At 39.4% G+C, this 24,903-nt stretch overlaps 3 protein-coding genes, 2 long non-coding RNA genes and 1 pseudogene across 5 annotated transcripts; 1 reads left to right on the top strand and 5 right to left on the bottom strand.

Annotated features, from left to right (window-relative positions):
- Window positions 1–5,505: 5,505 nt before the first annotated feature.
- On the bottom strand, window positions 5,506–12,061 carry LOC147763755 (uncharacterized). Its single transcript, XR_015332912.1, has 2 exons — window positions 11,830–12,061; window positions 5,506–6,689 (listed from the first exon to the last, which is right to left on the bottom strand). It is a non-coding gene; the product is annotated as an uncharacterized LOC147763755 (long non-coding RNA).
- LOC106161861 (uncharacterized) lies at window positions 6,499–7,339 on the top strand. The gene is made up of 3 exons (XR_001238267.2): window positions 6,499–6,640; window positions 6,896–6,980; window positions 7,161–7,339. It is a non-coding gene; the product is annotated as an uncharacterized LOC106161861 (long non-coding RNA).
- On the bottom strand, window positions 8,879–11,736 carry LOC106161860 (cytochrome P450 3A4). Its single transcript, XM_013538933.2, has 2 exons — window positions 11,236–11,736; window positions 8,879–10,486 (listed from the first exon to the last, which is right to left on the bottom strand). Exons 1-2 carry the CDS (start codon window positions 11,629–11,631, stop codon window positions 9,335–9,337), a joined length of 1,548 nt encoding a protein of 515 aa, XP_013394387.2. The 5' UTR covers window positions 11,632–11,736; the 3' UTR covers window positions 8,879–9,334.
- A 1,018-nt stretch (window positions 12,062–13,079) lies between the features above and the next one.
- Window positions 13,080–15,829, bottom strand: LOC147763754 (cytochrome P450 3A4 pseudogene; annotated as a pseudogene).
- A 720-nt stretch (window positions 15,830–16,549) lies between these two features.
- On the bottom strand, window positions 16,550–20,083 carry LOC106161856 (cytochrome P450 3A4). The gene is made up of 2 exons (XM_013538928.2): window positions 19,438–20,083; window positions 16,550–18,712 (listed from the first exon to the last, which is right to left on the bottom strand). The coding sequence occupies exons 1-2, from the start codon at window positions 19,831–19,833 to the stop codon at window positions 17,561–17,563; spliced, it is 1,548 nt and encodes a 515-aa protein (XP_013394382.2). The 5' UTR covers window positions 19,834–20,083; the 3' UTR covers window positions 16,550–17,560.
- Window positions 20,084–20,745: 662 nt separating this feature from the next.
- On the bottom strand, window positions 20,746–24,699 carry LOC106161857 (cytochrome P450 3A2-like). The gene is made up of 2 exons (XM_087006004.1): window positions 24,053–24,699; window positions 20,746–22,616 (listed from the first exon to the last, which is right to left on the bottom strand). The coding sequence occupies exons 1-2, from the start codon at window positions 24,440–24,442 to the stop codon at window positions 21,468–21,470; spliced, it is 1,539 nt and encodes a 512-aa protein (XP_086862130.1). The 5' UTR covers window positions 24,443–24,699; the 3' UTR covers window positions 20,746–21,467.
- Window positions 24,700–24,903: the final 204 nt, after the last annotated feature.

Here is a 24,903-nt window from a genome sequence, read left to right as displayed (position 1 = left end):
AAGCGATTTTTGCACCTAAAAGTAGGCCTAATTTTGTTTAAGAGATTTAAAAATCTATTTTCATAGGCTTTTGATAGAGTAAAGTAGGCCCTATACGTTGTAGAGTTCACAAATATGATTCCCAGGCGTGTTAATTAATTTGATTAGAGTCGATTGCTTGTGCACTCGACTCGTTTATGACCTTACCTGTAATCATGTAAGGCCACACTTTTTTATTTTTATGGATGACATCCTCTGGGTACCCCAAAATCGGTGCGAGAGGGCGAAAAAAAAAAAAAAAACGGTCAAAAAAAAAATACTGCTTAAGTAAAGGAATGCTGTCAGTACACAGCTGGAAACACAACTTTTACCACAGAAACACGTATCAAACTAACAATATGTCTTTATCCATGCTCTCAAAATATTAAAGCATTGTGAATACTTCGTAGAAATGTAAAAAAAAGTCATGGATAGATATACTTTTTATTACAAAATCTATTAAGGTTATTTCATGCATTTTGTTGGTATGGCAATCAATAAAACAAATATCAAACAAACAGTCCCAGACAGCCTCAGTGATCTGGCCCATGTCTGGCCCAGATCTGGCAACGTCTGGCAATGTCTGGCAAAAGGTATGGCTTGCCACATGTGGGCCAGATGTGGCAATGTCTGGGCCAGATCTGGCCCAGACATTGCCACATCTGGCCCAGTCCACATTTGCTCATATGGCCAGATGTCGGCCCAGATCTGGCAATATCTGGCAAATGTATGGCATGCCAGATGTGGGCCAGATATGGGCCAGATCATATTCAAATGGGCCAGATTAGGGCCAGACATGGACCACATATGGCCCAGATTGTTTTTTTTTTATTATTTCACATTTGCTCATGTGGCCAGATCTGGCCCAGATCTGGCAATATCTGGCAAAGGTATGGCATGCCGGATGTGGGCCAGATTAGGGCCGGACATGGACCACATATGGCCCAGATTGTTTTTTTTTTTTCTTTTTTTAATTATTTTTAATTATTCAATAAGATAACTATAAAAAAGACATACAAGATTCAAGATTCAAGTATTTATTCTGTGCTAAAAGCCTAAACAAAATTATTACACATTATATAACCTTGCTGGCAACTAACATGCAACAAATTAAGGGCCACTCCTTGTCTTTTTGTACAAAACAATTTGTATGTTTGAAAAAAAAAAAAAAAAAAACACACTGCAAAAAGGCAAATATACAGACACTTAACAGGAGGAAATGTCACTTACATACATGTAAAGAAAACAGTTATAACAACAATTTTTTTTTCAACACAAAGCTGCTCATCGAATCTGAATTAACACAAATTACAAAAATTGTAATTAATTATGCATGTACATGGGGGGGGGGGGATTTGAGGGGGAAATATTTTTGCACACCTCAACCTAAATAATATTATACATTGTCATTTTTAAACTAATTCAAACATATCATTAATAATAATAATCACTAATGAATATAGTTTTGTAATGAATAAATCTTGAATAATGAATGAAAAAACATTCTTTTTTAGATGATGGAGAGTTATAACAAAATTATAAATAACCATGCAGTAACTGTTTCAATTCAACTTGCATGCTGGCTACAGTACTGTACATACATGTAAATTCTGAAAAAAAAATATGTATACTCCAGCACAGATATAGATGTACAATTAAAAGAGAATTACATGTGCACAAAAACAAACCCCAGTATCAATGCTTTTGAATTAAATCACATCACGAATCAAATCACTCAATGAATTGAACCAGTTTGCAATGCTTGCGCTTTTTTCAAATCCATAACACTAAGAAATGATACACCCGCCTCCTTGACAAGCTTATAATTATTAAAGGAATCAACAATGGAACAAGTAACTCTACCAAGTTAACAAAAGTTCATTCAAATGTCAAGTCCAAACACAACATCCCTTCCTTTCTTGGAGAGAAACGGTCCTTTCAAAACATGTTAATTGACAGTTCAGTCTTTAAAATGTCTTTTCAAACATTTGCAGAATAGCATATGAACTCCAACTTTTATTCCTTAAACCACACTGAAAATTCTCAAAACTAATCAACTCATATCAAATCCCATGTCCTTTCACTACTACTGGTCTCTTCCTTTGCTTGCCTTTACGTCATATTCAAATGTTCCCTTCACTTTTAAAGGTTTCTCAGACGTGTACATGAATAATACTGTTTGTTTTCTGGTCCTCCACAAGAGCCACATTTATTTTTCTTGGATTTCAGCATTCTCCATGTATTTTCATCAATGATATTACAATATGCACCTGAATCTGGTAATACACTGAGATTAACACCTCCTCTATTTCCTCCATGTCTTCTGTGCATTGGTTCCCACACCAAATGTGAATGCACTCCTGGATTTTCATGTTCAAAGCTGTCATTTACATGAATAATAGTTTCAGTTTTGCAGAGTTTTGCAAAGTGATCCAACGTTCCATGTTTTCTCAGTCAGGGAGTTTCTACTTCGTTTTTCATGTCTAAACTCGTAATGTTTAGACTGGCTTCGTTTGTCAAATGACTTCAGTTTCATCATACTCAGTTTCTGGTGTTCCAATTTCATTCAAAGCGTTAACTGTCTTATGTATATTCATGTTTCTAACCTGTGTTTGGGAGAGTCCTGAAAATATCTTGTAAGTTGTACACCTGTCCCTGCTGAATACAACATAAGCGCGCGTCTCCTTTGTCATGTATTTTTAATTTTCTATCTTTGTTCATTATTCATGCCGTTCGTTGGTTTTGAAAAGATCAATCTTTTTCCGTCAGCGAAAAGTTTAAACTGTCTAGCCATCGCGTCGAGCGTGACCCAATGTCTCCGGACTTCTGTACGGTTCGAATTCCGTAATTTCACATTTTTTCTCCATTTTTTTCAAAGAAACTTGACTCACAGTTTTGCACTAGTGTTTATCCTCGTCGCCAGTGTTGATGCCTTCGAAATAAATCGCACCACGAATCAAATCACTCAACGAAATTGTATCAGTTTGATACGCTTGTGCTTTTTTCATATCCATAACTCTAAGAAACGCTACATCCGGGTCCTTGACCGGCTTAGCATAAAAAGCGGAATCTTACAACAGCGGAACGAGTAGTCCAAAAAAGTTTTAGATCAGTGAATTCATTCAAATGTCAAGTCAAATTAAACAAATAGCACACTTATGAGGGGACTTTGAAGAAAAAAGAGAGAGATAAATTAAATCAAAATTTATCAAATGACGTCAGTTCAATGCATTCAGCTCACTGGTCAATAAAAATAAATAAATAGAAAATAAAAATTGAAAATGAAAGTACCATATCTGGCCCAAGTCTGGGCAGCATCTGGCAAAATGTGGCGTAAATGCCAGACTTTGCCAGACTTGGCCCAGATCTGGCAAGTGTCTGGCAAAATGTGGCATAAATGCCAGACTTTGCCAGACTTGGCCCAGATCTGGCAAGTGTCTGGCAAAATCTGGCCCAGATATTGCCAGACGTTGCCAGATCTGGGCCAGACGTGGGCCAGATTATTGAGGCTGTCTGGGGTGTGTCTTTATTCGTATTCTCAGAATATTAAAGCACTTTGAACACTTCACAGAAATGTTTAAAATAATGATGCAAAGATATGCTTAATACTACCAAATCTATTAAAGGTCATTTCGGACGATGCCATTTTGTCTACTTCGACTCACACGGCCAAACTGTCAGGTGGCCTGTCCGACCTTCAGCCCACCAAATACCTCGACGCCCTTGTCGACCCTTTTTTCGCTACAGAAAACCTGGTAGCCTATGTGCTGCTTTGTACAGAATGTCACTGAAATTTTTCGGGCGATAATCGCTGGCGGCCGCCAGCCTTTCGCACAATTGTAAAAAGGTGATATCTCCATTCCCAATATCAATGGCATACCAATCCAAAACGACGGCACCCGTTCTCTTTATGACTTTAATTGTCGTGTAATTTGAAAGTTATCCTAGAGATGAATTTGACGGCAAAGCGGCCACATTTCCACGTGGCGATAATACGCATGCGCAGAAAGCTCATTTCCTGGCAAATTCACTAATGACGTTTGCGCCAACCGACTTCGTTGGGGGCTGGGGGGGGGGATTTTTTTTTTTTTTTTCGGAGAACGGGCGAAAATCGGTGCGCGCGCAGGATGTCATCCATAAAATTAAAAAAGTGTGGCCTAACTTAAGTGGACGTGTGCAATTTGAATAATTAAATGTAGGCCCTACCGTCAAATAATGCAGCATAGAATCCACCATGTGATAAGAAATATTGTATAAAAGACGTGCAGAATTAATATCGGGAGTTCAGACTGAAGAAGACTCGAAGGTGACCGCTCGACAGAGCCATGGGAGACGGCATAGAAGTTGGAGGCTTCACGTAGATGATGTACTGTAGTTAGAGAGAGTCAACCAATACACCATTAAACTGGTCATTATGTAGACTTGGTTTTTCTTTGCGCGATCTTACGTAAATCTGACACGAACCGTGGAATCTTTGGATTGCGTTATCCACTAAGTCTAAAACGTAATGTCCTCTTTCGAGCCCACGCTTGAATTAAGCGTACAAAATTATATAAGTTTAGGACATTCATCTCATATGTAGGCCTATATATGTAAAGGTTCATAACAACGTATAGGGCATCAAACTAAAGCTTATTGTTTGAAATTTTACAAAAAATGTATTAACGTAGTCCATTCTTGCATCATAAACGGCTGCAATCCTTAAATCTAAAAATTGTGGACCTGGGGCTAGTCGGCCCCCATGACTCGGGGCAAGATGGACCCCCAAAGGCCCCTATTGACCACAATCCTGTGCGTGCAACAGATCGAGCTACAGGCCATTGTTGAAACAAAAAAAAAATTACCAGTTTAAAACCGAATTTGTTTTTTTTAACGACAATTCATTATTCGTTTTCATTCAAAAACCTGCCTTATGCTATTATTTATTTATTCTCAATTAAAACAAAACAAATTTTATTGATAGATATTTTGGTTCTTGCAACACATTCAACGTGACGGACGGAAACCTCAATAAATCTCCCTTATTTGAAGTATGTAGTCATCAAAGACTCGAAAATCAATTTAATACATTTGAAATGCATAAAAATGTATTTCAAGGCGTTTACATGGGATACTTACTTCATTTTCGTATAGGGTGCCAAGTGGCCCCGACCCGTGGCGGGGCAAGTTGCCCCCCCCCCCCCCCCCCCCCCCTGAAATCAATTGCGTTTTTTTTTTTTTTTTTTTTTTTTTAAAGTTGTGAGCCATCTGGCATTATATTTGAAAAATAATGACGTTGCATATGTAGCTTAGTTTATGGGACTTACTTTGAAACCGGTTTTGTTACTCTAACCAGGGAATTATATTGGATATAATTCCCTGGATAAATAGACGGTCAATTTGGTTCTCTGGCTTTCGGGAAATTTCCCTATAATATCTGCCACCCTGGTAGACGGTAGGTTCATCTGTGTAGTGAAATACCAAAATAATGTAAATAACAAGTTCAAATGTGATTCAGTATAGAATATTTTGAACTTAAAATGCAATCGGCTACACTGACGCGTAACCTTGTTATGTGAGTACCCCCAAACAGATCACGTGTTTTGCGGAACGCTGCAGCCACGACAGTATCCGACTTCAGAATAAATATTTAAAACCACCAGAATGTGTTTTCTTTCAGGTCCAAGAAATGAATGCTCATAATAGATAAGCTACAGGCTTCCCGCAAAATACCTAAGCCATTGTCAGCCACAGCCTGGTTATCTATTAAACTGAATTTCAAACGGATGTGGATGTGTGCTAAGAATAAGGTTACTAAAGGCGATATAAGATGAGTTGACGGAATTCATAATCATCACACCCCGTGAATCAAAGGGGGGCATGTCGTTTAACATGTATTTGTGGTTTAACTTCACCCTTCTTTTGAAAATGGCACGGTCGCTGGGCACTTAGTCACGTGACTTCCATCCATTGTCCAGTCGGCAATCTTCGGCTGACTCCGCAAGCTCCCTACGGTTTTTCAGTAATGGCGGTCCTAATTTGCATATTTAGGAAAATTGTCTAAATCTAATTCTAACAGAAATATCTTCATTATATTCCTCGACCCTGAAAATATAGGTAAAGACACTTCATTTGTCATATTCGCCAGTCTAGTTACAGAGATGTTGCAGAAAATTGGAAATCTGACGGCCATTTTGTTTTTTGCAAATTAGACAGTTTAAAACGCAAAAATTCGCTTGGGAGCCGGGTTAATCGGCTAATAAGCCTGGTTCCCAACTTTTACCCCAAAATGCCCCTACTATTCATATTTTGTGGAAATCCCACTAGACTACTTGATATTAATTATTGCGGCAATGTTGTCGTTTTGTACCAGACCCTTGTCTTTTTTTCTTCCTCAGTCTTTCTCACTATTTATTGGGTGAATGAGCCTATTACTCTCAGGGTGGGCTCCCGCAGCTTTTGGAATAAATAACGACGAAGTTATTAGCATACACCACTCATATTGACGTGGAAATCGTGATTGTATAGACGCCGAGCAGGATGCGCTCTCTTGCCGTTTTGGTTCTTGTGACTTGTCTTATGTCCCTGGCAGCAGCTAAACCTGATAAAGTGGCCTGTTTGGTCTGCAAAAATGGGAATCTAAGTAAGGTTTTTCATGTTCTTTCTTGATTTTGTTGCCTAACGTTGAATATCTGTAAGTAAAGATAAAAAAATTCATACAGAAATATCCATTCTGCAAGTATCTGGGTTATTAGAAGCGAAAATTTAAGTAAAAATGAAACAATTTAAAATCAAATCATTGTCGGTTTCAAGTCACATCGGTTGCGTACTCTGGCGTGGATATTTAGTACAGCTGATTTCATACAACTTCTACAGAAATGTTTACAAATGTTTACAGAGGAAATACGAAGACCTCAGTGCTATAACATCATAAGTCCATGTGACGAGAGGATCTTTACTTGTGCAACGGGATACGAGTGCATGTAAGAGTAGCCAATTATTACTGACTTAGCCGTTTATCACCGAATTACCCGTTTATCACTAACTTAGTCAATTATTACTAATTGAGCAATTTACATGACTTTTAAGGTAAGACTTTATTGGCTTAGCCATTTATCACTGATTTATTCAATCATTCCTAACTTCGCCATATTTGTTTCCAGTGTTGGCTGCGACTGCACTGCAATCTGCACCAAAGACAATGAATGCATCTAATGCAGCAAGAGGCACATGAATTGAACGACGATGGTCTAGGTCTCCTACAGATATGCAATTTTAAAATGCAATCTTTATAGTTAAGCCTTACATTAATAAAGTGGCATTTGGCCAAATTTATCCGTGACCTTGGTACTGTTTATGGGCTTGCTATTCTGCATAGGTGATTCACCTCATTCAGGATAAGTTTCCGGCTTATTGTGGCTTTCACTCACCAACTATATATCACGCTAGGGGATATAAAACACTGTAAATTGTCAACAGTAGTTCTGTTATTTTATCTTCACCTGTTGACATTTAAGTACTGTAGTCTTCAGTACTGTAGTATTTGTTAAACCTTTTTCTCAACATAATCAATTTATTAAATTTTTTATGTATTTCGTTATTTTAATTTAAGCTTTACCCCAATCGAATAGAAAGCTCCAATACCAACACCAAACTTTGCTTATAAATACGATGGTCCACGACAGCTTTATTCAGATGTCAATGAAGACATAATGAGATTGAGGAAATGGATTTGATTTATGACACTGCACTCGTTTGGTACACATAACCTTGACTAGGGAATTATATCGGATATAATTCCCTGCCTTGACTTCAGTTCAATTAGGTGTGGGATCGATTTTGCTACCAAATAAAAACTTCAATTTTTTTCTTCAATTTTTAAAATTCAGGCGAGTACAGGAAAACTTCCTGAAAATTGCAAATTTTCTACTTTAGTTAAAGTAAACTAGATCGAATGGACAATATGCAATGGTGCTGCGAGCGACAGTAACGACGGTTTAAAATTAAGTCGGTTATAATTATTATTATTAATTTTTTTGTTTGTTTCATAACATTTTTTTCAGTAATTTAAAATGCTAAACTGATGTATGTATTTAAAGTTCCATTTGGACAAACAATTCTACACAGTGTCTTCCGCCATCTTACTTTTAATAAAATAAAAATGTTAAATGGACCTGAATATTGAGAATCGGTGCATAATTAAGGCAGCTCAAATAATAAAATATTATGAAATAATAAGCTCAGTTCTTACTAGTTTAAATTGATTATTTAATTAGTTTCCAAAATCAGACCCATTTCTCACCTATGCTGAAAATTTCACCAAAATGCATCCTTAATTTTGCTATTAACAGACAATTTATTTATCAAATAATTGAACAATAAATAAATCACTGCCAAAATGTAATCGTTTGTTACTTGTTCCCTCCCGAGTTTCTAAAATAAATCACCAAAATCCGTTTACAACATAATAGTGCGGCATCTAGGTCCCCGCAACGTTACTCCTACTTCCGCTACACCCCGCAGTTATTACTCGCATCGTTACTCTCCATAATAAAAATGCGGCCTACATGTATAAACATAATACCAGTAAACAAAAGCCTATTTCGAATCGCCATTTACCCGGTAAAAAAGTCCGAAGAGGGAGGGCAACGAAGCGTAGGCGTATAGATACGGATAATAGTCTCTCTCAAAATTTTTCAATATGGGAGTCATAGTGATTTCATATATGGCTAAATCACTTTTGCGAAACTTCCTATTTTGAATCAAATTATTTCAATGTTCGGTAAAGATTGTTTGGATGTCTCAGTTATAATGATATTATAATGAATCTGTCAATATATTTTAATCATTAGAAAGAACCGTAACCAAGTTTTAAGGATGCTTTCAGTTGTAAAAAAAATCGAGTGACTTTATTTACGACTCCTTCGCATAGTTAAAGTTACAATCAGCTTCAGTTTTATTGTGGTAAAGATTTGTAGTAAATATTCTTAATAGGGATCAAAATCGCTTGCTGAAGGAATCACTTAATGATTTATGTGCTTCTTTCTGTAAATAAGTCCGATTATATATGGAGAATATGTATTTTATACCTTTGTATTGTCATCAGAGATAATTTGGTCAGTCGCACCGACCAATAGCTGGATTGTCCGTGCTATCTTAAGAAACCCTAGATCTCTCAGTCAGAAATATATACATGTAAGAATAGAACATATATACTGGCGGTAAATTAATTCAGAAACATGATATCAAAGTAAACACTTGTACACAATTTCGGGAAATAAAAATGTTGATAACAAAACGTGATATTATTAAGATACTAAAAATATAAGTATTTAGTTTACATATTTCTCTCCTCAACTTTCAACATGATTGGTTTTTCGGGTCTCATCGCATCTGATTTAGAGAGAACCAGAGGAATCTGTGTCTCCGCGCATGTCTTCAACGTGAAGTTCTGCAGGACCTTCACAAGGATAATCTTCATCTCGAGCAAGGCCAGGCGCATACCGATACAGCTGCGGGGCCCCATACCAAACGGCAGGTAGCAATAAGGGTTGAGTTTTGCTTTAGCTTCTGGTGTGAATCGTTCCGGATCGAATTTCTCAGGGTCTGGATACTTTTCAGGATCCATATGAATAGCATAGATCGGGATTATAACGACTGTTCCTTTGGGAATGAAAAGGCCGTTTACAGTGGTGTCTCGGGTGGGCACACGGTCTTGACGAAGGCCAACGGGATACAGTCGCATTGACTCGTTTATGACCTGCTCCAGATACGTAAGCTTGGACACGTTGTCATATGTGGGTTCGGCACCTTGAAGAACATCATCTATCTCCTCTAAGAGTCGTTGCTGCACCTCTGGGTGGGTCGCTAGGAGATACGATGTATACCCTAAGGTGTCATTTGCAGTCCCATAGCCTGCAATAAAGAATAGCAGCCCGTTGCCTGCAATTTCTTCCGTCGTCAGGGCTTTTTTCTTCCATTTTTGAACTTCCTTTTCGTCATCACTCAGCTCCGAGGTCGACAAGGTGTGAGCAGTGAGCATCAACTGCATAAAATCGTTGTAGTGGCCTTCTGGAGCTTGTGATCTTTTTTCCAATATGTCTTTAGTAGCTTCTCCAAAATATCGGAATGACCCCAATAACCCACGAAATCCAGGCACATGCCGGAGTATGGGTTCCAGTTTTTTCATCAAACGTGGGAAAAACAAGATGAGGAATATAAATGGATCCGTAATACTGAAATGAGTAGCAATTTCAGCATTTTTCACAAACGGGTGGTTAGGATTGTTCAATGAATCAACCTCGATTCCAAACGCTGTAGCACATATCACGTCCATCGTGAAGCGCCCCCAGATTTTGTTGTCAAAACTTTCTCCAGCTTTAGCTTTCTTCTTCAAGTTCTCTACCAAGGTGTTGGCGCACTTAAGGATGATGCCCTCTTTGTGTCGGAGCCTCCCGGAGCTGAAGGCTGGAGTCAACGTGCTTCGCATCTGGAAAGCGAAAAATGACATTTGATTATTTTAGGGTTCCTCATAAAGAAGTTTGTATCAAAATTTCACTCTCATGGAACTATGAATAATAAAGAAAAAACAATTCGTCATTTAACCTCAAAAAGGAACATACATTACCAATACCCTCTACCAGGGCGAGTGATAGATTTTTTTTACAGATATTCACAGATATGTCTCTAGCTAGATAGATAGTCATTTACAGCTGAACTGGGTTTAGCTGAAAATGACCATCTATATAGCTAGAGACATATCTGTGAATATCTGTAAAAAATCTATCACTCACCCTGGTAGAGGGAACATTACCGACACAAATGCAAAACGTTCAGCTGTTTTAAGTCTTGAGTACGCAGCCAAAAGTCCGTATCCGTTCGCAAACCCAGAGGGAGACAAAATGTTGTCAGCATTATCAAAATATTTCATACACTTCTTATATCTTGAATTAGCCAGAGACGTATCTGTGAACATCCAGTGAAAAGCGTGACAAATCAATTTGTGACCCCGGAACAGGATAGCCTATGTCGGGTGTTTTCACCATCAATGAGGACGAATGAGGAAGGGTGGTTGAAGATTTATAACGGAAGATAATATATATAGACTGCTAATTTCTTTTATATTACGGTTACGATATAAATCGATATGGAAAAGTGAAACGTAAGATGTGAAAACGGCTTTAAACAAAATGTAATGAGTGAGTAATACACTTTTAGTATTATTCATTACATGTGTACCTGTTTCCATTCTTCACCCTTGACAGCAAAGACCGACTTATCAAACGGCTTCATTTGCGTATCCGAGTTTAGATTTCGATCCGTGAAGATGCTTGCTTGTTTTACCATCACCTCCTTTAACATGTCCGGGTCTGTGATCATAATTTCGCCCAAAATGTTCCCAAAAATACCGGATGAAAGCGCGGTAACTTTGCCATATGACTGTGTGACATTTCGGTCGAATTCACTAACACCGTTTTTCATCAAGTCCACCATGTGTCCCAGCAGGGGTAAAGGGGTTGGTCCTGGGAGGCCAAACTTGCGCCTGTTGTCCCTGCTATAGTGTAGGTAAATGATGGTCAGAACAGCTACAACCAACACTACGACTAGCCAAGGCGGTAGGAAGAAGAAATCCATGATGTGGCGGCTAAAACCTGTTAAAATGGCCGACTACTGGTGACTATTGTGAGTCTGGGCTTAGTACGTGATATCAATACTACAGAGCAGCACTCAAAATAGCAGTAAATATAGGCTTTTTGAGGTTACCAAAACAGGTGTCAAACGTTTGCACATGCGCGAAAGTGGGCCTTTTGAAACCAACAAATTCAGGCCTACCCAACTACCAGCCTCGGCACCTAAGGATCCTGAATTAACCGGTATATCGGACCACACTACCCGTTTTCAAGGTGTGTGTCAGATCGCATTTCGGAGTAGGCCCTATCAGCCAGAACACCGACAGGATGAGCCCTGGCATGCTCGGCTGTCACTTTGATTGGATAGTAAACGATTGTCGTAAAATCGCTATATGATTTTAAAACCGGGCGCATAAATTTGAAAGCCACCTAGATGAACCATAAGACTGCCACATTAATCTAATACAATGCAAAAAAGCCCTATCAAAAGTGGTTAAAACATTCAAACCGAATGTCGTAAAGTCCCCATATACCCCCATAGAAACAATAAAATAGAGTACTCTAAAGTAAGAGTACAGTTTCAGGTTGTTCAGCCGAGCGTGGATGAGCCCGCAGTCGTGCTACAAAATTTATTTTGGGGTATGATACTCCGAAATGCGATCTGACACACACCTTGAAAACGGGTAGCGTGGTCCGATGTACCGGTTAATTCAGGATCCCTAGGTGCCGAGTCTGGTATTTGGGTAGGCCTGAAATTGACGAACATAAACAAGGAGTGCCAGTATTTCCCGTCTGGTTGATTTGACTTAATTTGCTTTCAGTGTCATCATTTGAATTAGATCATATGAAATCAGCATTGAAACAACTTGGCCAGTTTCCTTCCTGGTCTCTGGCTGTAGACATAGGTCCCCAGGGATTCTTTTTATACGGCAGCAACGCGTTCTTGACAATTTTCGGCCCATACGAAACGTACCGATAGGGCAGATAAGCGGATATCGGTGTGTGTAATAAAACGTAAGGTTTGTGTAAAGTAATTTTTCGTTAATTTGTTACTTAATTCGTGGCTGATCTGAGAGTCGAGTTAGCAAACACCTGATTCGATGATAATTAAGGCCTGATACATACTATCAACAAAACATTTCCAATATAACTTTGACACTTGAAAGCAAATTAAGTCAAAGCAACCAGACTGAATTTGACTATCAAAACACCGGTCTACATGTATATTTGTCATTGCAAGAATGGTTTTCATTGTGATAGTATTCACTGAATCAATTTAATCTCACCAACTTTCACAAAAATGTTCGTCAAATTCTGTAAAATAACCTTCATTTACAGGAACTGTCATTCCAATGGTCCCTTTATTGATGACAAAGAAGTGTTTTGTCAATATTAAAAAGTTGAAACAATGTAAACTTACATGATCAAAAATAAGTGCATATACGATTAAGCTAGACAGTTGTAGTTGATTTATTAACAATTGTGTTCAATGAAAACGATGAAATTAATTCCAGTGATGAAAAATATTGTATTATAGGCGCGTAGAAAGCTGATTTAAAGTGAGGGGTATTCAACCAGAAAAAAATATATTAGTCCATAAGGTCTGACCGGAAAATCCATTTAGAAATGAGCATGCTATTCCATTTTGCAAGCGTAAAATATCGGGAATGTTATGAACTACAAATGCCCCAAAGTGGTCACTTTTGGGTCCGTTAACTTCATATTCCTTGCCAATATGCCGTGATTTGAACATTGACACCTATTAATGTGGTGAGGTGGCCAGCCAATAGAAGCAGTCAAATTGACGGCTTCTCTTTTGTGACCTTGGCCGTTTAACTGAAAGCAGTGACGGGGCCCATTAAACCCTGCTTGTTTGGCTTAAGTATGTTGTTGTTGAAAAAAAGTTGAGGATAATCGGGGCTTAGTTCCATATGTTTTATGTATCATAATCTAAAAGTGATAACATGGCTGACAAACAGGTCAGTTTACATACTTCTCTCTTCAACTTGCAAAATTATTGGCTTTTCCGGTTTGACTGGTCTTGAGTTAGACAGAACCAGTGGGATTTGTGTCTCCGCGCATGTCTTCAGCGTGAAGTTCTGCAGGACCTTTGATAGGATAATCTTCATCTCGTACTTGACCAGGCGCATACCAATACAGCTGCGGGGCCCCATACCAAATGGCAGGTAGCAGAAAGGGTTGCGATTCGCTTTGGCTTCCGCGGTAAATCGTTCAGGGTCGAATTTCTCGGGGTCTGGATAAATGTTAGGGTCCCTGTGGATGGCGTAGATCGGAATTGCCACGGCCGTCCCCTTGGGTATGAATAACCAATTCACAGTGGTGTCTTGGTTTGCCACTCGATCCACACGAATGCCAACGGGATACAGTCGCATCGACTCGTTTAAGACCTGCTCCAGATACTTCAGCTTGGACACGTTGTCGTAGGTCGGTTCGGCACCTTGAAGAACATCGTCGATTTCGTCAGAGAGTCGTTGCTGGACCTCAGGGTGCGCTGCGATGAGATATGCTGTAAACCCTAAGGTATCATTTGCAGCCCCATAGCCTGCAATAAAGAATATCAAGCCGTTGCCTGCAATTTCCTCTGTCGTCAGTGCTTTTTTCTTCCATTTTTGAACCTCCTTTTCGTCATCACCGATCTCGGATGTTGACATAGTATGAGCGGATAGCAACAACTGCAGAAAATCGTTGTAGTCCCCTTCTTTGGCTTGCGCTCTTTCTTTTAGTAGATCTTTTGTCGTCTGTGCAAAAAATAGAATGAACTCCATATTCCTCGAAATCCAGGAAGTATGCGTTCCAGTTTTTTCACCATACGCGGTAAAAGGATCAGGATGAACATAAATGGATTTGATAAATCGTTACTATTGGCAATTTCAGCATTTTCCACAAACGGGTGATTAGGATTGTTCAAGGAGTCAATTTCGATTCCAAACAATGTAGCACATAAAACGTCCATTGTAAAGCAGCCCCAGACTGAGTTGTCAAAACTTTCTCCAGCTTTAGCTTTTTTCTTCAAGTTTTGGATCAGGGTGTTGGCGCACTTAAGAATCATTGCCTCTATGTGTCGCAGTTTCCCGGAACTGAACGCTGGGGTCATCGCGCTTCGCATCTAGAACGATAAAATTAGCAGTGTTGTTCAGTTAGATTGCTGTTATCTATAAGGACATCATATTAGAATTCGGTATTCTGTAGCATGTATATGAGAGTTGGGGTGGGAGGCGTAGCTGCGGCCAATTACTTCTTAATCACATCGTGCATTGGCCTTACCTGTATGGAAACCCAGCAAAAGCGTCACGTTCGGTTCACGTGGCTAGTACGTTGCTATGTCGTTATAATGTGGTAGCAACGTTCTAGCCACGTGATCCGAACGTGACGTGTTTGCTGGGAAGGCTTTGAGAGAGGATCAACTTAACAGCCTTGCAGTTACGTTTAAAAATCACCTAAACGAAGCCCCCGGCCGCGTTTCGGCCATTTAAGAGGGTTTATCTTTTATTGTCCCAAATAGTAAGTTCTTAGAAGAGAGCATCACCCCGTACCGAAATTACGTTATGATCATCACTATTAGTGTTGCAATAGCGTAGAGTACACAGCATGATGTGAAAAGTGCCTAAATAAAAAAAGACGATTAAGGAAAATGCTTTCAATATTATCCATTATATGTGTACTTGTTTCCATTCTTCACCCCTCATTGCAAAAATCGCCCTGTCCATTGGCGCCATCTGAGTTTCTGAGTCTGTATTTCGATCCGTGAAGATGCTTGCTTGTTTTACCATCACCTCCTTTAACATATCCGGGTCGGTGATCATGATGTCCCCTAGAATGCTTCCAAAACAATCTGGAGAGAGTGCAGCTACTTTGCCATACGTCTGAGTGACATGTAGATCGTAATCGCAAAGGCCATACTTCATCATGTCTACCAAATGTCCCAGCAGGGGTAAAGGGGTTGGTCCTGGGAGGCCAATCTTGCGCCTGTTGTCCCAGCTGTAGTGTAAGTAAATAATGGTCAGAACGGCTACCACCAACACGACCACTAGCCAAGACGGTAGAAAGAAGAAATCCATGCTGAGTGTGTCTGCTAAAACCTGTTAAAATGGCAGACTTCTGGTGACTTTCGTTAGTCTAGGCTGTTTAAGGACTGTAAGTGGAATCAATACTACAGAGCAACACTCAAAATTGCAGTAGATCTCGGCAACTTGAGGTCACTAGACAGATGTCAAATGTCTGCACTTGCGCAAAAATCCTGCTTTTTGAAACAAATATTTGAACACTGACAAAGCGTGTCAGATAGTGTTTTTCGATTAGTTTTTCTGATTTGATTTGCTTTCTGGTGTCAAAGTTATATTGGAAAGGTTTTGTTGATTGTATGTGTCATGCCTTAATTATCATCGAATCAGGTGTTTTCTAACTTGACTCTCAGATTTGTGACCATATTACCGACTCAAGCTACGAATTAAAGGGATAACAACTGTTCATTTTGGCCAAAAAATGAATTTTCCTGGGGTAAATGTCATTTTCCCATACTTACCAATGGTTAATGAATCCATTTCTACATTCAAAATTAGTCCTTGTTTTTTTTTTCTAAAAAGTTATTTTTTTTGTTATAATCTCTTAAGAGTTTATTGCAAAGTATTGCCATCTATGGAGGTCACGTGGTCGGATGGCAAGCACAGATTTCAGATTAATTGCTATAACTGCCGTTTTTGTGGTAAAAAATAATATAATATGTGTGTTGTTTACAATGTATTAATTGTGAAATATAGATCTCTTACGAAGAGTTGTTAACCCTTAAAGTACCGCAACGAAAAATCTATACTGACGACGAGTGTCAGGTCTGAATGACCCCCCCAACACACACACACACACACACACACACACACAAATAAAATGCTCAAGACATCAAAATGTTCGAAATGAGAAAATCTATTGAAAAACCGTTATTGGGATTGCGGTTTTACTGTATATTGTATGTTTTACAGCATAAAATAATTATATTCATGAAATTGCAGGTACCTTTCAACCCAAATACATTTTGAAATTCATTGATAATAAATATTATAACCTGTATGCTCAAATGCGTGTGGTAGTGACTAAAACAAAAAAGATTTGATATATATATATATATATATATATATATAAAATGATTATTATTATTATTATTATTATTATAAGATTATCTTATTTTTGTCATATCCTATTATAAAACAATCTTTTTTATATATGCACATCAACCAGAAATGGAAAATTAAAATTGATTCTTAATAAAAATAATAATATATGTAAGTTAATGTAGATAAAGTATCACAATTGTAACTGTGCTTTCTATAAGGATTTTAACTATCACAACACCAGTCTACATGTATATTTGTCATAGCAAGCATGCTTTTCCTATGAGAGTACTTATTTTACCCATTTAGCTTAAATAAATCTGTTTCCCATATCAGTTCGTCAAATTATGTAAAATAATCTTCATTTATAGAAACTGTCATTCGACTGTCCTTTTGTTGATTACAAAGACGTGCTTTGTCAATATTTAAAAGTTGAAACAATTTTAAGTTACTTGATCAAATTGTAGAGCACATACGATTAGACTAGACTAGACTTGATTTATTAACAGTTGTGTTCAATGAAAACGTCTCGACACAGCGATCAAAGTAATCTCAATACTGAAAGAAGCCGATTCCAAGTGCGCGATATTCATTCAGAAAAATATATACTATGATCGGGAGAGAGAGGGGAAGCCTTACGGCAAAAACAAAGTTTTTTTTAGTTTGACCCTGGTTGAATTAGGTCAACCTCATTTATCTTAAAAAATTAATTTAAAACAATGTCGGGATGTGGGTTTGATCCGGGCTCGGTCCCATTTGTTTTATGTGTCATAATCTAAAAATTATAACGTGGCTGACAAACAGGTTAGTTTACATACTCTTCTCCTCAACTTTCAATATTATTGGCTTTTCCGGTTTGACTGGACTTGATTTAGAAAGAACCAACGGGATTTGTGTCTCCGCGCATGTCTTCAACGTGAAGTTCTGCAGGACCTTCACAAGGATAATCTTCATCTCGAGCAAGGCCAGGCGCATACCGATACAGTTGCGGGGCCCCATACCAAAAGGCAAATACGAATAGGGGCTCCGTTTTGCTTTAGCATCTGGTGTGAATCGTTCAGGGTCGAATTTCTCAGGGTCTGGATAAATGTTAGGGTCCCTGTGGATGGCGTAGATCGGAATTGTCACGGCCGTCCCCTTTGGTATAAATAACCCGTTGACAGTGGTGTCTTGGTTTGCTACTCGATCCACACGAATGCCAACGGGATACAGTCGCATCGACTCGTTTAAGACCTGCTCCAGATACTTCAGCTTGGACACGTTGTCGTAGGTCGGTTCGGCACCTTGAAGAACATCGTCAATTTCCTCAGAGAGTCGTTGCTGGACCTCAGGGTGCGCTGTGATGAGATATGACGTAAACGCCAAGGTATCATTTGCAGTCCCATAACCTGCAAGAAAGAATATCAACCCGTTGCCTGCAATTTCCTCTGTCGTCAGTGCTTTTTTCTTCCATTTTTGAACCTCCTTTTCGTCATCACCGACCTCGGATGTTGACATGGTATGAGCGGATAGCATCAACTGCAGAAAATCGTTGTAGTGCCCTTCTTGGGCTTGTTCTCTCACTTTCAGTAGATCTTTTGTCGTCTGTCCAAAAAATCTGAATGAACCCAATATTCTTCGAAATCCAGGAACATACCGAAGTATGCGTTCCAGTTTTTTCACCATACGCGGTAAAAGAATCAGGATGAATACAAATGGATTTGATAAATCAGTACTATTGGCAATTTCAGCATTTTTCACAAACGGGTGATTAGGATCGTTCAACGAGTCAACTTCGATTCCAAACGCTGTAGCACATGTAACGTCCATTGTATAGCGGCCCCAGATTGAGTTGTTAAAACTTTCTCCAGCTTTAGCTTTTTTCTTCAAGTTTTGGATCAGGGTGTTGGCGCACTTGAGAATCATTGCCTCCATGTGTCGCAGTTTCCCGGAACTGAACGTTGGAGTCAACGTGCTTCGCATCTAGAACGATAAAATTAACAGTGATGTTCAGTTAGACTTGGTCATCATATTCGAATACAGAGAGTTGAGAGTTGGAAAGGGAGAAGGCATAGCTGCCCCTAGAAAATTGGCTCTATTTCACATCATGCATTCTCTTTACCTGTATGGAAACGTTTTGAGAGATGAACAACTAAACAGCTCGCAGTAAGAAAATCACCTAAATGAAGCCCCCGCACTCAACACGGCTGTTTAAGAGGGTTGATCTTTTGACTGTTTGAAGCGAAGAGAGCATCACACCGCAGGGGCGGGTCCAGGATAATTTGAAGGGGGGGTCCGATTTTTAGGAATGACAGGCCGCGGATGCGAAGCAGACCCTCCCCCCCCCCCCCCGCCCATCCCCCTTGGAGTGGGCCCCGGGCCCTTAAGCGGGCCCCGAAAAGTTTTGGTATTTTAGAGGTCGAACGATGTCATTTGGTACAGTTTAGAACTATGATTCAGCTAGTCCAGAATCTAATTGCAAGAGGGGGCCATTGGTGTTATTTTTTTCAGAAATCGAACGGACTTTCAAGACCCCCCCCGACAACCCCCTCACCCCATTAATTCGCCACTGCCGCGAACCGAAATTACGTTGTGACCAGCCTAGTGTTGCAATAAAGTAATGCACACAGCATGATGTGAAAAGGGTCTAAATACAAAAAAGACGACTAAGGAAAATAATTTCAATATTATCCATTATATATGTGTACCTGTTTCCATTGTTCACCCCTGACTGCAAAAACTGACTTGTCTATCGGCGCCATCTGCGTATCCGAGTCTGTATTTCGATCCGTGAAGATGCTTGCTTGTTTTACCATCACCTCCTTTAACATATCCGGGTCTGTGATCATGATGTCCCCCAGAATGCTTCCAAAACAATCTGGAGAGAGTGCAGCTACTTTGCCGTACGTCTGAGTGACATGTAGATCGAAATCGCAGAGGCCATACTTCATCAAGTCTACCAAATGTCCCAGCAGGGGTAAAGGGGTTGGTCCTGGGAGGCCAAACTTGCGCCTGTTGTCCCAGCTGTAGTGTATGTAAATGATGGTCAGAACGGCCACAACCAACGCAACGACTAACCAAGACGGTAGGAAGAAGAAATCCATGTCGGTGGAGGCTGCTGGACACTGGACACTGGAAAAATGGCCGAAGTGGCTTTAGTTGATAATCATGCCACCAAGGTCCTACTTTGTGACCCGAGATTAGATATTGCGCAAACGCGTTGCCGTCGTATAGACTTAAAGTAAACTTTCTTACAGAAACTTACACACTAACTGAAAGGGCCATAAGTCCACAAACAGTGCTCCTCAAACATTTGAAGAGATTATCTTTAAAGTAACATACAACCCAGAGACGCGTGTCCAGTGTCTAGCGATAAAAATTACATGGCTTTACCTGGAGTTTATCGGACGTCTTATTTAAAAACGATGTAATCAAATTGCAAACGGGGGGAGGGGGGGGAGACACTGTCCACTCCTTTATAACCCCGTCACACTAGAGGCGGAATGAGCAAGAATGCCGTCGGAAAGACAATTCTTTGCGCGTTCCTGGCGTTTCATTTTAGTCAACGTGTCGTTAAATATTGTTCAAATTCAACGAACTTTTTTTACAAAGGAGAAACGTCAGATTTTACGTTTGGATAGATCTCAGAGTCTCAGAGGTGATATTTTCTTTTCACATTTTTCTAACAAACGCAAGTATATCTGTTATCAGCACCTGCCGTTGTTTTCGCCTTATGGAATGTGGGGTTAGATTGGCGCCTAAATAAGTAAACAACGAGCAATCTTACCGAATACTTCGGGGAATTAAGGAACTATTCCCACAGATATTTGGATCGACCCATCTCCCTGGGGAGTCTCACTAAATTGCTATCACCTTAACCGGCTTAAATGTCCGTCACGCCTAGTAGGCTGTTAGGGGGTAATTATCTAAGAATGTACCATCCCAATTAGATATGCAAATTCAGAGAGGTTATAAACTGGAAAATGTTGTCTCCATTAACATAAAACAAAGTAAGGCACAGTTTTTAACATTTAATAGGCAATTGCATAGCCTTGTTAACCTAAAACAAAAATAAGGCACAATTTTTAACATTTAAGGCAATTCACTATACGTCCTTGCAATTACACAGCCTTCTATATTGGATGAAAGAAATTAAAGAAAACATTGTAGAACATGATTGGAAAATGCAGTAAAATGTTCCACATCATATAATTGCTATCTTGCTAATCTTCAAACTAATGTTTTTATCAAACAATATGAATCTGGATGTTTGTAGTAAAAATAGTATGGTGCACAGATCTGTGGGGCAAAAGTCACATTACGCGTAAAAAATCCATAACTTTTGTAAAATTAAATTGATCATGATTTTTTTCTTCTGAAAGAAGTCTATTTTACAAAAAAAAAAAAAAAATTAATCATGGTGAGAACACTGCAACCATTTTTCCAAAAAAAAAAAAAAAAAAATCAATAATTTTCATAAGATATAGTGATAATGCTAAGTTTGTAACTTACAACAGATATTTAACAGAAAAATTCAGTAAACGATGGTATGTAAGACTCTTACAAAAATAACATATTGCGCGCATCAATTTATCATAGGATTAATTCTAGACGCATAGTGATCTTGTAAGTTGTAAATCGTCTTCATCATCAGTGACTTGAAAGAAGCAAAGCAAGTACATGCATTGTATTTGTCTTCTTAGAAAGGGTATGAAAAAGAAGTTAATGTTTATCTATTCTAAACTGATCTCTCTTCTACTTTCAACCAGATTCCCTTCTCGGGTTTCATAAACTTTGTTTTTGATATCACCAGTGGGATTTGGGTCTCCGAGCAAGGCTTGAATGTGAGACGTTGCAGAACTTTTACCAAGACGATCTTCATCTCGAGGAGGGCCAGCCTCATACCAATACAGTTGCGGGGCCCCATACCAAAAGGCATGTAGGTGTACGGGTTCCTCTTTGCTTTGGCTTCTGGGGTGAATCGGTCTGGATCAAACTTTTCAGGTTCTGGATAATTTTCAGGATCCCTGTGGATAGCGTAAATCGGAATGATCACGACTGTCCCCTTGGGTATGAAAAGGCCGTTCACAGTGGTGTCCTGGTTGGCCACACGGTCTACACGAACGCCAGCAGGATACAGTCGCATCGACTCGTTTATGACCTGCTCCAGATACGTAAGCTTTGACACGTTTTCATAGGTCGGTGCGGCACCTTGAAGAACATCATCTATCTCCCTGACGAGGCGATCCTGTATTTCGGGGTGGATTGCTAGAAGATATGATATAAACCCTAAGGAATCGTTTGTGGTGCCAAAACCGGCAGTGAAAAATAGCATACCGTTGCCTGCGATTTCGTCTGTCGTCAATGCCTTCTTCTTCCATTTTCCAACTTCTTTTTCATCTTCTGCCAGCTCTGAAGTGGCCATGTTGTGGGCATTTGACATGAGTTGTAAAAAATCATTGTAGTGTCCCACCTTGGCTTGTTCTCTCTCTTTTAATAGGTTTTCGGTAATTTTTCCGAAATATCTGATCGGACCCGCAAAAGCTTTGATTCCAGGCAGGTAAGGGAGCACTGGTTCTAGAAACTTCAATAGGCGGGGAAAGAAGAAAAGAAACGCTGAGGCTGACCCAAAGTCGAAGTTGTTTAGACTTCTGGCATTGGCAACAAACGGGTGGTTTGGATTGTTCAGAGAGTCGACATCGATTCCGAATGCAGTGGCACATATGACATCCATGGTAAAGCAGCCCCACGTGTTATTTTCAAAGCTTTCACCAGCTTTTGCCTTCTTTGTCAGGTTGCTGACCAAAGTTTCAGCGCACTTGTTTATTACGCCTTCCATTTGTCGAAGCTTCCCGGAACTGAACGTTGGAGTCATAGTGCTGCGCATCTGGAATGATAAAATTGCAGGTTTTATTGAACAAGCATAGAAAATAACTTAAACAAAAATGTTATACAAGTGACATGAATTGAATGGTTTAAATGCATTTTGACGAAAATAGATAATTTTATACGATACGTTCGAAATATTTTTTGCATGAATATCCTACAAAGCTGCAAATCTTTCCAAACTCAGACATTAAAAATGATAAAACCCCTAAAACTAAATCATTAATTAAAATTAACAGTACAAAAAATCGAATCTAAATGCAAGGGACGGGGCCAGCAATGACTCATGAGTAGGAGAAGTTGCTTTTTTCTCGATGAAACAGAAACTTTGTGCGAAAATCCCGTATTCGACATCTCTACGACATCTTTAAGATGTAGGCTACAGGAATGTGGTTGCATAGCTTAGTTGGATCCGGAGTCCACCCGTTGCGATAAACGTATATCAATACCACACCCACCGAAACAATGCATGAATAACCTTCAACGTCCAGCAGTATTTTGATAACTCGGTCTATTATTACAGAGTCTAAACGGGAGCGCCAGTATGTCACAACTGAGCAGACGACAACATGGCTCCTCAGAACTGCATACCACTTTGATTTGGTTATAATAGTAATAAAATGGCTTCCCAGAACAGCATTTACATACTACTTTTATTTTGTAATAATATATACTAATAAATGTAAGTGATAATAGTAATAATGGGATCTGCACTTTAGTGTTAAATGATTTTTTCCACGGGTCATGACTATACACCATCATCATCATCATCATCATCATCATAATAATAATAAAAGAAGCATCATTCAAAGTTCCCATTATTACTACATAATTTTTAAGGAGTGCCGGTTGTGCGCGCATGCACAAGGAGCTTACATGTATACATGCAGGCGGGCACATCTATAGATGTCTTTCAACTGATTTTTTTCTAAACAATGTCTAGATAGTGTATAAACAATAGATATTCGCTGTCACTGCGACTATGAACTCCTGTTCGCGTTGCAGCCTCGAACCCGTTGAAACTATGCTGCGTGTTCCATCTCGATCGCCATGAGATGGGAGTGTCTCGACAGTCCGAAGGTTCACTGGTCCGAAAAATGGTAGCATGTTCAGGGGCGGATTTAGGCCGTCTTCTGGGTCTTCCGGAAGACGGTCAGATTTTTAAGTTTACATTGACGGGTATCTTATATTTTCTGTCGGAAGACGGTCAAAAATTAAGGACGAATTAACAAAGAAAATCTGGAAGACTGTCAGAAAATATCTCTGGATCCGCCCCTGATGTTCATCGTTATTTTTTAAATCAAGGGTTTATTGGTCCCAAAGTTCTATAGTGAAGATTCGGACCAATGAACCTTCGGATTGTTGAATCTTTGGACTCTTGCTACGCCCCCCCATGAGATAAACAGACATCAGGGGAAAAAAAGTAATTTCGCTCACCTGCTTCCAGTGTTCCCCTTTGACGAGAAGCACCGACTTGTCTAGCGGTGAAATCGTTATGGTCTGGTTCCTGTCGGTGAAAATATTCCCCTGTTTAACCATCACCTCTTTAACCATTTCCAGGTCAGATATTATGATATTCCCCAGAAAGTTTCCATAAAGAGCCGACGATAAGGCTACCACTTTTCCACAGGTCTTGGTGACGTATACGTCGAACTCACATAAACCATATTTGACAATGTACGGAAACACTCCAAGAAGAGGATACGGGTCTGGGCCGGGAAGACCAAACTTACGTCTGGTGTCTTGGGAGTAATGTAAATAGATGATGGTAAGTACTGCCACAATGACCAGTACTACCACCCAAGAAGGTATGTAAAAAAGGTCCATCTTGACTCCACTGCAGTTCCCCTTAACCTTGAATATTTCTTTCTCTTGGCGCAGTCACTTCTGGGCCAGCTATTGTATACTGCGCATGGTTGACCTTTTTTTTATCTCGTGTCACTTGTTGAGATAACATACATATTGCCATAGAAGGAAATACAAATTTAGTAGGCTTAACAAAGATAGGCCTAAGCCGTTATATGGTGACATATGAGGACGCACTCCTTTCAGCAGTGTACGGTCGGTGTGACAGGGACGTTTGGTATGGACATGAATTTCTGTAATAATTCGACTGGGAACAGTGTCCAATAAGAACATTTGTCCTAACGGAGTATAAATATAGCTGGGAAAGTAGATCCGGGTAGGACAGTACATCATAGGGAACGCATTTCTCAGGATTTTTTTTTCATAAAAATTTTAAGCACTTTTTCCTCAATTGCCAAGCCGCATCATACCCAACACGTATA

Source organism: Lingula anatina, chromosome 2, assembly GCF_051362555.1.
Source record: "Lingula anatina isolate TDL-2025a chromosome 2, LinAna3.0, whole genome shotgun sequence".
In the NCBI taxonomy this organism is placed as follows: Eukaryota; Metazoa; Brachiopoda; class Lingulata; order Lingulida; family Lingulidae; genus Lingula; species Lingula anatina.
This window is presented reverse-complemented; position numbering and strand designations above follow the sequence as displayed.

Bases quoted from the DNA above. Each gene is read 5' to 3' on its own strand.
- LOC106161860 (XM_013538933.2), bottom strand. From the start codon at position 11,631: ATGGATTTCTTCTTCCTACCGCCTTGGCTAGTCGTAGTGTTGGTTGTA. The intron at 10,487-11,235 runs GTACACATGTAA...TTCGCTTTCCAG, and splicing joins AGGGTGAAGAATGGAAACAG to ATGCGAAGCACGTTGACTCC.
- LOC106161856 (XM_013538928.2), bottom strand. From the start codon at position 19,833: ATGGATTTCTTCTTCCTACCGTCTTGGTTAGTCGTTGCGTTGGTTGTG. The intron at 18,713-19,437 runs GTACACATATAT...TTATCGTTCTAG, and splicing joins GGGGTGAACAATGGAAACAG to ATGCGAAGCACGTTGACTCC.
- LOC106161857 (XM_087006004.1), bottom strand. From the start codon at position 24,442: ATGGACCTTTTTTACATACCTTCTTGGGTGGTAGTACTGGTCATTGTG. The intron at 22,617-24,052 runs GTGAGCGAAATT...TTATCATTCCAG, and splicing joins AAGGGGAACACTGGAAGCAG to ATGCGCAGCACTATGACTCC.